Source organism: Diplotaxodon limnothrissa, linkage group LG19 (assembly GCF_057381915.1).
Source record: "Diplotaxodon limnothrissa isolate DT_005_m linkage group LG19, D_limnothrissa_male_GT1.1, whole genome shotgun sequence".
Lineage (NCBI taxonomy): Eukaryota > Metazoa > Chordata > Actinopteri > Cichliformes > Cichlidae > Diplotaxodon > Diplotaxodon limnothrissa.
The window spans coordinates 17,231,914-17,244,276 of NC_140614.1; the positions used below are offsets into that span (position 1 = coordinate 17,231,914).

At 40.6% G+C, this 12,363-nt stretch overlaps 1 protein-coding gene across 2 annotated transcripts in view; it reads right to left on the reverse strand.

Annotated features, from left to right (window-relative positions):
• The window catches only part of alk (ALK receptor tyrosine kinase), a 446,259-nt gene extending 435,735 nt beyond the window's left edge, over nucleotides 1-10,524 (reverse strand). For both annotated transcript variants that reach the window (XM_085343606.1, XM_085343605.1), the window contains exon 1: nucleotides 9,789-10,524. In XM_085343606.1, the coding sequence (XP_085199732.1) occupies nucleotides 9,789-10,524 (736 nt within the window). The remainder of the gene's footprint in view (nucleotides 1-9,788) is intronic.
• Nucleotides 10,525-12,363: the final 1,839 nt, after the last annotated feature.

Genomic DNA, 12,363 nt, shown 5'->3' on the forward strand with positions numbered 1-12,363 from the left:
AGCATAAAACCAGTGTCACACAACAACAGCTTCACTAACAGCATCTTCCAACTTAAAATTCATGTAGGTGGAGTGAATGTAATCAGGAAAAATGGTTCTTGGAGGTTTATGGTTCTCATAGGAGCACCCTTGTGCACCCTCAGGCAGTCCCCAGAAATGTTCGTTCTTAACTTACCTAGTGTTTATTAGTCTGCCATATAATTGTGTATTACATACACTAATCTATCATGCAGTAGCTCATGCTGGGCAACGGGAAATGGCGTGTCACAGGATGAACAAAAACTTATTCATGCGCATCCTTATTTCCTGTGTTTCTGTATCTTCTGCAAACTACAATGCCATCTCTTTAATCAGAAGTTAACATAAAACAAATGAAACTTTAGTCCACACAAAATACAAGTTTTAAGTTGTAACTCTTGAAGCAAAAAGGTCACCCATTTCTTCTTGTTGCTTAATAGTTTGCTTTGAAATCTGCCACAACAACCAAACACTTCCAGTATCGAGAAATCAGGTTTTCACATTACTGTGGTGGAATATTTTTTGAGAAATTTAGAGGTTTGGGATTTCTCAAATTCTTGGGATCATTATGTTTCACATTAGTGTTTCAGTTACAGCTAACAGACTAATAACTGATTTTCTGTCCAAGAGCTGAACTTATGATTCACTCAATAATTGCAAGTCACCCTAAAGCAGTAAATCACTGACATATTGACATCTTCATGCTTGGCTGTAGCTATTATTTTTCTTTTAGTGAATGTCTATATTTGGTTTAAGCCAAATTAAAGAGATATAAATGGATCTCTTGACTTCTGAACAGTACAACTTTCTTCTCATCTGTTTCCCCAGAAGCTTCATCAAACAGTGAAAAGTTTGAGCCAGATTCAACCAGGAAGGTGAACATTATTATATTTTGCAGTGCCAGCTTGTCTTCAAATCAGGAAGGTTACAAAGTAACGTGTTTCAGTAATGCGGTAATACATACTGTGCTAAACTCAGTAATTACTGATTAAGTAATTATTAGTAAAAAAAAACAAATATTTAAAAAAAAAAAAAAACATGCTTTTTCTACCTGTGCTACAATCAACTGATTTCAGTAAGTCCGCGGGAGGACAAAAATGTTGGCACAAAACAGCTTTTGAGGAGATAAGTTGTCGACATTACTTTTATTTTTATTGCACAAAAGAAAAAACTGCAATGGTAAAGAGGAAACTGCATCTAAGACAGAAACAACCAGATTATACTGCATACAGAACTTTGCAAGCATCTGCACAGACAGCATGCTGACAGAAAGCTAGCCAAGAGACCAGAGTGATTTTCAAGCTGAGTGAGCAGTCAGACTTGCAGCCTTTATTTCTACCTGTTCATGTTTCTAAAGTAGAATAACTGTGGAAATGGCTTTGAAGTCTCTTTGGGCTGGTTTTCATCTTTGATCTGTAGTATTGACTTTGTGTTCATATGTAAAAACTAAAAGAAAGAGCGTATGTGTGTCCTCATTAGGATAGAGATTTGTTGCTGTGCGGCTCTGTTGCCTATATTGTTAACTGATAATTATGTAACAATTTGTTCAAGACATTTTATGGAGTAATGGGAAAGTAATGTAACAAGTGGTGTATCAGTTACTTTCTCCGGTGAGTAATTACGTAACGTACTCCATTACTTTAAAAAAAAACAAATAACGAGTTATGTGTAATATATTACTTTTCTTGAGACACTGCTTATGAATAAATTGACATGGATGAGGTGAGTGATCCATGCTTTCCATGGATCCTTTGTGACTTTCTGAAGGATCCATCCCCATGATCTTAAAGGAATTTTTAAAATTCTGCAAAGGTTAACTATCATTCTGAGCCTTCAGTGTATTTGTTCTGTTCCTTTTTATTATTTATAGAGTTTAACTTCTTATGTTTTCACTATCTTTGGTTAGAAAAGTGTTTATAAACACCCTTATCAGAGGGCTATGTACTTCCTAGGTGATATCCTTAAAGGCTAGAGAAATGTGCTTGCCATTGCCCCTAGAAGCTAAAGAAAATGATGCATTTAATTAGCGTAGTACATCTGTGGTGAGTGAAGCTATAATTGCTCTGTTTGGTGTCTTAGTATCTCTACACCCTGAAGAAGGTGCAAGCCGATACATGTCAGTGTATTTTTAAGGTCTTTAGCCCTGCAAAATGAAGACTTTTTACTACTTTTTTAAACCCACCCTGAATGCCTGCAACCCTTCAGAGGCCTGCACGCTTGAAAACAGTTATCAGTGTACTATGGTCATTTTTTAAATTTTCATTTTCTGGAGATCAAGATGGTATTAGATAATCTTTTGGCTTTTATACAGATCATTATTTTGAAAACTTAAATTTTTTATTGTCACAGGCTGTGTGTTTGTGTTATATTAGAGTTTGTTCTAGGTTAGGCTCAGTTTGGTATCAGATACATTTTCACAACACATCCAGTGAGCTTCTGAATGCTCACTTGAAGGTGTATTTTGAACATTTCTGTGTCATGCTATCATTTCACCATTAACGGCAAACTTGTGTAAAAAAAAAAAACATTAACAGGTATATAAGAAATACTAAGGATCGTCGCTGGTAAGTAGAGCAGTTTTCAGTAACAAAAAAAAAATCAACTATTTCCAATCCCAAATGCAGGGATTTCTCTTGTTTAATTCGGGAGATTCTGCACATGAATTTGCCTCCTTGGGCGAGACTGTCAATGCAAAGTTCTGCTGCAGCATCTTGAGGCATCTGAGAGAGAATACTCAGCAGCAGTGATCTGAATTGTGGAGCATGTCGACACAGAACACATTAATAACATCTTTTGGCCACACTAACACAGTCTGCTCACCATCTGGACCACTTACCAGATTTGCCTCCCCATGACTTTGTCCACTTACTGAAAATGAAAATCAAGTTGAAGGATCACCGTTTTGACACATTTGAGATCCAGCACACACTGCAGATGCACACGTGCAATTAGACCAAACAGGACTATCGAGCGATTCAAAAGTAGGAGTCCTGCTGAAAATAATCTAGAGGTCCACAAGAAAATTGCCTTGAACAGAAAATAAGCCAAAATTACTACAAGTGAGGTTTTTGATTCTTATAGGCCCAATCTCAGAACATCTTCATTTTGGTCTTAAATAAACACAAAAAAGTGCCGGAACTAGTAAATAACTTTTAAATTACCTGTTTATTTATTCTCATATTTGTCCTAAAAACCATCTGAAATGTCTGAAACTCAAAGCTGTTCTATTGTAACACAGAAGAAAGGCAACGACAAATGTGCTAGAAGCTAGAGCCTGGCAATGTTTGGCATATTGTGGAAATAATTGTGACTCATAAATTAAAAGACTAATCTTCTCAGCTCGAGTGGTGATTGGGCCTGTGAGTTGGCGGGATCGTAATCACAGAAATCCTGCCTTCAAATTCACATTAGCATGTTTTTCATTGGCATGAATACACATAATTATTACTGCAAAAACAAGTCAATCACGTTTAGCTATGAAGTTAATGACAATGCAACAAAACAATTCAAATGACAATAATTACTTAAAAAATGAAGATGAATAATGATAAAATTAATTGAGTGTGTCTGTGAACGCTTGTTTACAAATGACTGTAATTATGCTGGGTGAACAGTAACTTTTGTCGGACCGACTACACTCTCTAGCGCCATAGATTAAACTTCTCTCGAGGCTACTACACCAGCTACTTCGTCAGGAGACAAAGGAAAAGCTTTTGAAAATTACGTTGTTTTTCCATCTTCCAAAGAGAAATCTCTTCCAGAAGGGCCACAGACAACACAAGGTAAACAAAGTGCTGAGTATGTAATGTACTGTTTGCTTCCTTTATGATTCAGAAGGAATTACTGAGTTTGCTTAACGCGTAAAACATCCACACACTAGGATTCAATTTTGAGGCTCTCCAAGGAAATGGCATACTGGTGACGCTCAATAGAAAATCATGTGTTTGGATTTGAGGCTGAGCTGAATGGCAAATATGGCAAGAAATGCTCTAACATGCACAGCTGCTCCTTTCAAGCATGATGGTAGCAGTCTTTTACTTTAGGGCTTCAATCAAATTCTGTTAAGTGTGTTCATGAAGACACTCTTTGCTAATGGAGCGACGAGAAACATCAGCTTCCCAACGAGCTCTGAGGAAGGTATATGCAGCTTAATGAGGCGGAAGCTCGACTTCTTCCAGCTTCCAACGCTGAAATCATTTAAAGATTCTTTTGCAACCTATTTATGGCACCACTTGGTAAACATAACAAAGGTTAATAAAGTGGAGGCCATATCTTTATCACACCTGCAGAGCATTGTTTCCCTTCTCTTATATTGTAACTGGTAGAAGTATTTCTTATTAATGGTGTCCCCCATAGAGCGCACAAGGCGAGTAAGTATAAATGCACTGTGCAGAGTTTAATGCCTTGATTCCCGCAGGCATGCTTCCCTGATTGTCAAATTATTCTGGGTGCCATGGCGGGTATTTATTTCATGCTAATAGCCAGCGTCTTTCTGGAGGCTGGAAAAACAAGTGTAGCACGTACATTACACAGAAAAATGCCAAACATTGGTGAGTCAGGGGCATAAAAATGCTGAAAAAGTGAGACAATACTCATTGGAGCCTAGTGTTGAGGCATTTTGTACGGAGGAGGGAGTTCGTGACAACAGAAAGACACGGAGGGAGGACAGGTGTGTGCTTGCGTGTGTGAAATGTTCAGAGCTCATGTCTTTCTGTGGATCAGCAGCAAGTAAACACAGTTTTGCTTTGCAGAAACACACAATGTAATCATCACTTATGACAATAACTGTGGCTCTGCAAACAGGCAACAGAGTAATCAAGTCGAAGGCACTGAGCATACAATGTGAGGCTTATAGTGTCAGTGGAGTCCACCCATGTTGTGAATACTTCTGTCATTTCTTACCCATGATCATTCATGATAATTCCCTTTTGTTTAGAAGTGAATTTAACCAGCATCACATAAACTGTGATTTGGCAAATCTATTCAAAATCCCATACAAAATATTCAGTCTCACAATGTATGATCTGGCAAGGGTTATGTGACGATAACCAGAGGTAGAGGTAAACCACATGCAATCATGGGGAAAAGGGTTTTCACAGTACTCTGTATAGTCCTGTAAAAAAAAAACATAATGCCAATATTTCCAGAGCCACCTTTAGCAGAAATAGCTTGAAGTAACTTTCTGACTTTAATTTTATCAGTTTGAGACAAAATTTAAACACAACAATATGACACTCTTCTTTACAGTGTTGACCTTAGCCTCCTTGGGTTCCCACCACTACATTTCAGTTGGGTTGAGGTGTGATCTTTGAATGGGCCCTTCCAACACTTTGATTATTTTCTTTTTCAATCATTCTGTGTTGATCTGATTTGCTGCTGTTGACCCAGTTTGGGCCAAGCTTTAGCTGTCTGATAGATGGCCTCGGATTAGTCTCTAAAACACTTTGATATAGACTTTAATGGTTTGACTCAATGACACCAAGGTGCTCGGGTCCTGTGGCTGCAAAACGAGCCCAAATCATCACTCTTCACCACTGTGCTAAGGAGTTCATGGGAGGTGTTCGTGCTCATATGCTGTGTTTAGTTTCTATCAAACATGAGCGCTGTGCATTACTGCAAATGTATCCACTTTGGTCTCATCTGTCCACAGGACATTGTTTTGGACGTCCTGTGAATGGCACGTTTCCAAGCCATTGTTCCAGTTTATCCGATTGTACTATCATGAACTTTAACATTCAACATGCAACACCTCTGCTTTTATAGAGATACTCGTCCTTGATGATTAGTTAATGAAGTCGACAGTGGTTGTCCAGCATTTGTTGAGCTAATCTGCAACCACATAGTTGAGGCTGGATAGTTTTCATTTGGCCTGTAGCCACATCTCCCTGTCTTCATGGTAAAGGTGTTGATGAGTACACTACATCCACAGCATGAATTAGCATGCAGTTTGTTCAGTGCTCTGGTGGGAGGAGCCTGTCATGTAAAGTTTCACATGTGTAGTAGAAGTGTAATGTGTGGGTGATTCGGTTGGTACTGAGATCTGCTCTAAAATTAAGAAAAAAATGTTAATGAAAACAAAAAGGTGTTGTTTGACAGTATAGTATCAAGGTCAGCAAGAACCACGCCAGACTATATTATCTGCAGGAATTGTCATATTCTGACACCAGGCAAACAGCAGCACACTCCTTTTATAGGTCAGTGCCCTTTCCCAGGTGAACTTATTCATACCGACAACACATTCACACCCAGACTGACACCTACATCTAATTATACAGTTGGCAGTTCACCTGACCTGTATCATAATGTGCTGTGTGAGGTGAGATCGTTAACCCTAATCAGTATACCTTGAAGATCAGGTTAAAATATGTCACAAAAAGGTAGCTTCATGTTTTTATGACTTTGAAGCTAATAGATTTTAACTGGAATTTACCTTTTGTCGGTGCTGGGTGAATTCAGTGGGATGAGCTGGTGAATTTTGAGCATTCTCTGACAAATGCTAAAGAAATATTACACGTGTTGTTGTTGTTTGTTTTGGTTTTTTTGAAGACAACACATGATTTATTGTTTTAACAACCCAACGCAAAAACCTAAAACACTAAAATAGGCTAACTTCATTACCTCCTTGTAGCATATGCAGACCAAAACTGGCCACTGTGTAACACTATGTGCAGTCCCACTTGTATACAGTAGGTAGAAAAATGAAAGCACTGAGATCAGAGGCAAAATCTCCTTAGAGGGCTTAGCTAGTTATCTATGGTAACTTTATATTGTTGTTCTTGGATTTCTTATACTAGGCCTTGGTGCCTCTTATTTGATAAGAATGTGTTTTAGCTCCCTTCTACTCCACTTTCAGTGTTGTTGCGACTGGTAGTGACCAGGAGGGCTGCTGTGCTCACAGCTAGAACTTTGGGCATCAGGGAGATTTCCACAATCACTGACATCACACAGAGGCAACAGTAGAACACTCTTAAACTACAGTGTATGGTTTCATAGTCAGACCCACCCCTTTCTTCACATCCAGTTTCAAAACAAGACAATGGTGACGGAGAAAATACTCCTCAAGCCTTCTAAGTAGGACTTCAGGAACCGCTGGGTGATGTCACGGCATCTATGCTCCTCTTTCATGCTGTCTATGGTCTGTCAACTTGAATCATAAAAAGTGTGTACTTTTACTGGCAACACATCCAGTTTTCTATTAGTGTAAGGAAAATAGGTTTCAGCATGCCTCTAAGATGTGTATATATATATATGTGTGTGTGTGTGTTTGAGAGAGAAAACAATAATATTATATGTTCTGTCATACGTTGACATTGTGCTTAGATTCCTGCTTTCTTATTTCATACAGTAGGAGAAAAATGAGCTAGTGTGTGAAAGAACAGTCCTTTTACTATTTTCCTTTTCTACTTTGATGCTTAGCTCTCACTGCATCCCCCTACCAACAGATTTGAAACGAAAGGATACGCCTATATCTTCTCGCCGAAGCTTCGTATACGAAGCGCCTCTGAGCAGCACTCTTCCTGAATGATTAAATATGTGATCAATTTTAGGGTTATGTAAGGATGCGGCATAGAGGCGAAATGAGAAATGATCATGGAGGTAATAAACAATGGACAGTAGTCTATTTATTCCAATCAAATCCTGTAAGTGCTCATTGAAGTCTATATTTCCAGTTTTTTGCTGTTCTTTGGTTTTACATAAGTGCAGCACACATAAACCTAGTTTGCTGAAGTGTGAATGTCATCTTCTCCTCAAAATTAAATGAATAAATAATAAATGTATTGCTTAAAGATGTCATGGTCCCCCAGAATGATACATAGGAGGAGCTTCAGCTGATTTAAATCCCTGTCAGCTGGACAAATATGTCAGAGAGAGTGTTGGGCAAATAAAACAATTTTGATATGACACAGTTGTGGTTAAGGTTTGGCTTCACATGTACGAAAATGGCCTCTTGGTGGTTTTTAAAGTGAAAGAAAGTGGTGCTCTCAAAAAAATCCAGCTGAGTCCCCCAGGGGAAAGAAAAAACATCCCCTGCTGGCTTCCCACCTGCGAACACTCAAAACTGTTTTGGGCAGAAAGCCTGCCGGGAGCCGACATATTACCTCCATTTCAATTAAAAAGAAGCTGGGTGTTAAAAATGCTTATATAAGCACACCGCTGATGTGAGCATTTTTATGACTTTTGGGTTTGTTTTGGTACACAAGCTGGTTTGGGAAAATCATAGTTTCTGCAACAGACCATGGTTATCATGAAGGCGTGTCAAAAGCATAATGACAAGTGAAAGGAAACATCCTTTGCCAAAGTCCAAAATTTTGCTGACCCATCCAGGTGCTCTGACTTCCTCCCTGTGCAGATGTCACATTGTTTCTGTACCTGTTGTTTTTTTACAGTCACACAATAGCAACCATCCGGATCTGCAACAGAGCTGCTGGAAGTTGTAGGCTTCAGTGTTTTTCTCAAGTATTGCTTAAATGTCACAATGTGAAAGGGGTGCTTTTAAAAAATAAACTAAAAATGATGTGTTTACTGCAAAAACCATATCATAGCATCAACGCAAGATGGGTTCCCACCTGTTAACACCACCAGCTGTGTTGCTGGAATCCCTGCCGGGAGCTGCACGGGTAGTCCACTCAGATGCCTCTCTACTACAGTCTCAGATGTGTGCGTGTGACATACTGAAGTGTTTCATCTCTACTTGTAATAACAGCATATGTCAAATGAAATCCTAACGTGGCAACCAGCACTGACAATAACTTACTGCATATTGTACAGTCATGGCTTTCTTAGTTTCACTGTGTATTTTGCATACATTTCTATGTGTACACAGTCCTTGAGGGGAAAAGGTGGTCGAGGTGGTGATGGGTGTCTTCTTTCCAGCCTAGCCAGCCTCTTCTTTTGTCTGATGGATTCCCTTGCATTTTTCTGGGCCAGCCTCCCTCATCAAAGTGATTAAGCAATTACACTGATTGTGCCGATGCTCAGAAGAACAGGGGAAGGACCCTTGAGTATTGAGTGCTAAAGCTTTCTTAGAGATAATGGCTTAATTTGTGCCTAATCAAAATAAAACCTGTTTTCTCAAATCTCCACCCTACCTGTAGTACAGGTTAGCTTGGGGAATTGAGAAGGTGTCTTTAAGAAGAAGCCAGTGGAGTTAAAAAATAAATCCCTGATGGGGCCTTTCCAACTTAAGCATCATTGCATACCCTATAGTCATCCTTATGCAGTATAGACGTGTTATTATAAAGCAATGAGGCCTCTCTTCAAATGAAATAATAATTATCATCTCAGAACTGATTACATAGAATCCTCTAAAGATGCTGCATATACATATCATGGATACCAAGTGGAAATAATCAAAGTGTTTGGAAATTAAATCAGCATTCAGTTCATCTCTCAGAGCTGCTCTGGGCATCAATAATAAAACAGGGGTCTGGTGAGCCCTCTGAATCAGAGCAACAGAACTAAATGTATGAAATCCTCCTGTATTTTCTTCTCGCGCACACACACGTAGTTATACCTCAGTCATCATTTTCCCATCAGAGCAGTCCAAATAACAGATCTTCCTCCGTGTGCTATCATTTCTTTACCACAATTGAAGCCAGCCAAAGCACACCCAGCGCGCAACTTCAAGCGCGCTGGATTCGGCATCAAAAATTAATCACATCAGAACTTAAATCACAACCGTGAGCGAGTTGCATCTGGGGGTGTGGGGGAACCGCATGGCAAAAGAGTGAGAGCAAAACGCGAAGGGAGGGTGGAAGAGAGGGACTCACCCGCGGAGGATATCTGGAGGTAGAGGCGGGGGTCTGAAGCTCGAATGGCCGCTGTGTACCGATCCTCAATCCCTGGCACCTGCGCCTTTTTCTCGGGCATAAGCCGGACCCTGAGCCGCCCCCCCTCAGCGCCGAGCCACCACTCCAGAATAGTTGTGAGGTCCATTTCCAGGATGTACACCGGGGCCTCCTCGTACACAGACAGCCCCCCGCATCCCGTCCTGACTAAATCCTCTCCTATTTCCACCACAACTTGGTTAGATTTCCTGCTCGCCTTCGTCAAGCCCAATTTCAGAACTTTGGTCAGCGGTCGCTTGTAGAAGGAGGGGAACTGTCCATCAGCAGACGCGTTCCTCAGTGCTGATTCCGCTGCAGACTTAAGGTCCACAAAAGTAGAAATGGTTTTCTGTAAAGGTATGCATTGCATTTTTAAGTTTGCGCGCACCGTGTAACATCCGCTAAAAGTCTGGCAGTCGCCGTTTAAGGGTCTCTTTATGAACTCCGCCAGATAATAGCGCAACAGAGAGGGGACCGCAAAATCCACGGCCAGTGTTTTCCTCTTGTTCCTGGAGATTTGGGTTTGGTTCGAGTCTTTTTTGCCGCCGCTTTCCCCGCTGATGTTGCTGAAGCCGATAGCGGGCAGATCCGTCCTCGATGTGGTCCTTGGCGAGGCGCAGTGCAGCTCAGCGAGAAATGCCGCAGAAGAAACAAGCAAAAATAATATCCTGGCGTCCATGGTTTGAGAATTTGAGTGTTTAGTTTAGGAGACGCACGCCTTAATCCCACCGTTCACCGTTTCCTCTCCGCTCTTGTCACATAGGTTACGCAGCGCAAAAATCACAAAGTGCGAATCGATGATCCTGCGTGTCCTGCGCCTCTTTGCCGGTGCGCACCCGTGGCAAGACGACGGGGAACTGGCTTTTACATTCGTTTGCCACCTACTATTGCTATCCTCCGGTTTGCAAGCGGGAAAAGTGCCATATCCCCTCTCTGTTCCCGGCACACAGACCTCTGAGACAATACCTTTTATTACCAGTGCGAACCTAGCGAGTCGCTCTCCGGGACGCTGATTGATATGCCGGTCGGGTCCGCTCCGGTGGCTTTCAAAGACTCCCAGTCTCTTGGCACAGTTGTGACGGCGGTACAAGTGGTCTCTCTGTCAGAAGCGGGATGCAGCGTCCCTCTCTCCCCTCACAACTAAATGAATTCACAATGAGTTTGGAGGAGTCGAGCCGCCATTAAAGTTTCAAATAAAATCTCACAGTCCTGGCTAATTGGAAACCTCTTGGACAGCCTCACTGGTTTACAGTCTACTGAAGATCTCGGTGCTCCTTTGGTCAGAACTGGCAGCTCTGATCGCTGCTGTCATGCCTGCACATGCGGTAAAGTCATTCACACATCCATTTGACGTCAATAAAAACCGTTTTCTCTGAACACGACTCCCTTGTGCGAAAAGCGTCGTTATGGACACATGTGATGCGCTCTCAGCGCAGCCGTAACTCTGCCTATTTCTTTATTGAAATTAGAAACGCCAGGAGGTGTAGCTGCACAGCTCGGCACATTGTCTTTGGTGATTTTTTTCAATGAATCACCGAGCCTTTTACGTGTCCGGAAATTGGATTGGATTAGTCGCACTCTCCCGGACCGGTTGTGTGCAAATCAAATAGTTTCAGAGGGAGGCTATTTGGGCTGTAGCCCATGCGGTTCTGTTATGTCTCACGTGCAGAGGCTAATAGCCTTCTTCTTTAAAAGATCAGGGAGCTGTGTTGCCATCTTGCCAGTTCATTTGCCACACAGGCTGTGTCCTTAATTGGGAATTAAGGGGTAGGTGATTGGAGCAGGAGATTAAAAAATACCAGAAGATACTCAGTCACCTCTCTTCTTCTCCCTCCCTCACATTAACAGTTTCTTCGCTGACTTTAAAAGTTGATCAGAGAAGACACCCACTAGATGGCGTCATCACATGCTGCAGATCATTTGCACTCTTCAGTTTCACTGACAAATCCATTAAGGCTCTAATTGCTCTGGAATTTTTACAGTCTGATTAGAGTGTTATCTGTGGAAGAGGATTAGGGCAATATGTGAAAATTTTATGAGTCGAGGAATCACAGTCTCTAAAGTCAGAACTGTGAAGTCTTTTTTTTTTTTTTAAGTATAAAATTCTGGCTCAACTTTTTAACATTAATCTATCAGGTAGATATGGTACTCCAAAATAAAGTTTTTTTGATTTTTTCATATAATAAAAAATAAAATGACGTTGTTACATGTTACATTTGTGTGAACAATGAGGGCTGGAGTGGATATTTTTATTAAACTGACTGTTTAATTTATTTTAATTTCTGAAGACATATGCTATAAGCTGTTCTGGGTTGGAAATGCAAATCTTTAATATTACCTTTTGTTAGAAATAAATATTATTTGCAGTATGTTTTAGTTTATATCTTTGGTAATTTAGACAATGGAGACATGCACATAATTAAACTAGGCCATGCTATTGAAATGCATAACAGGAAGCAGATGAGAAGGAAACTATGTACTAATGGAATTGTCTTTGTATATGAGTTGTGTTTAGCAT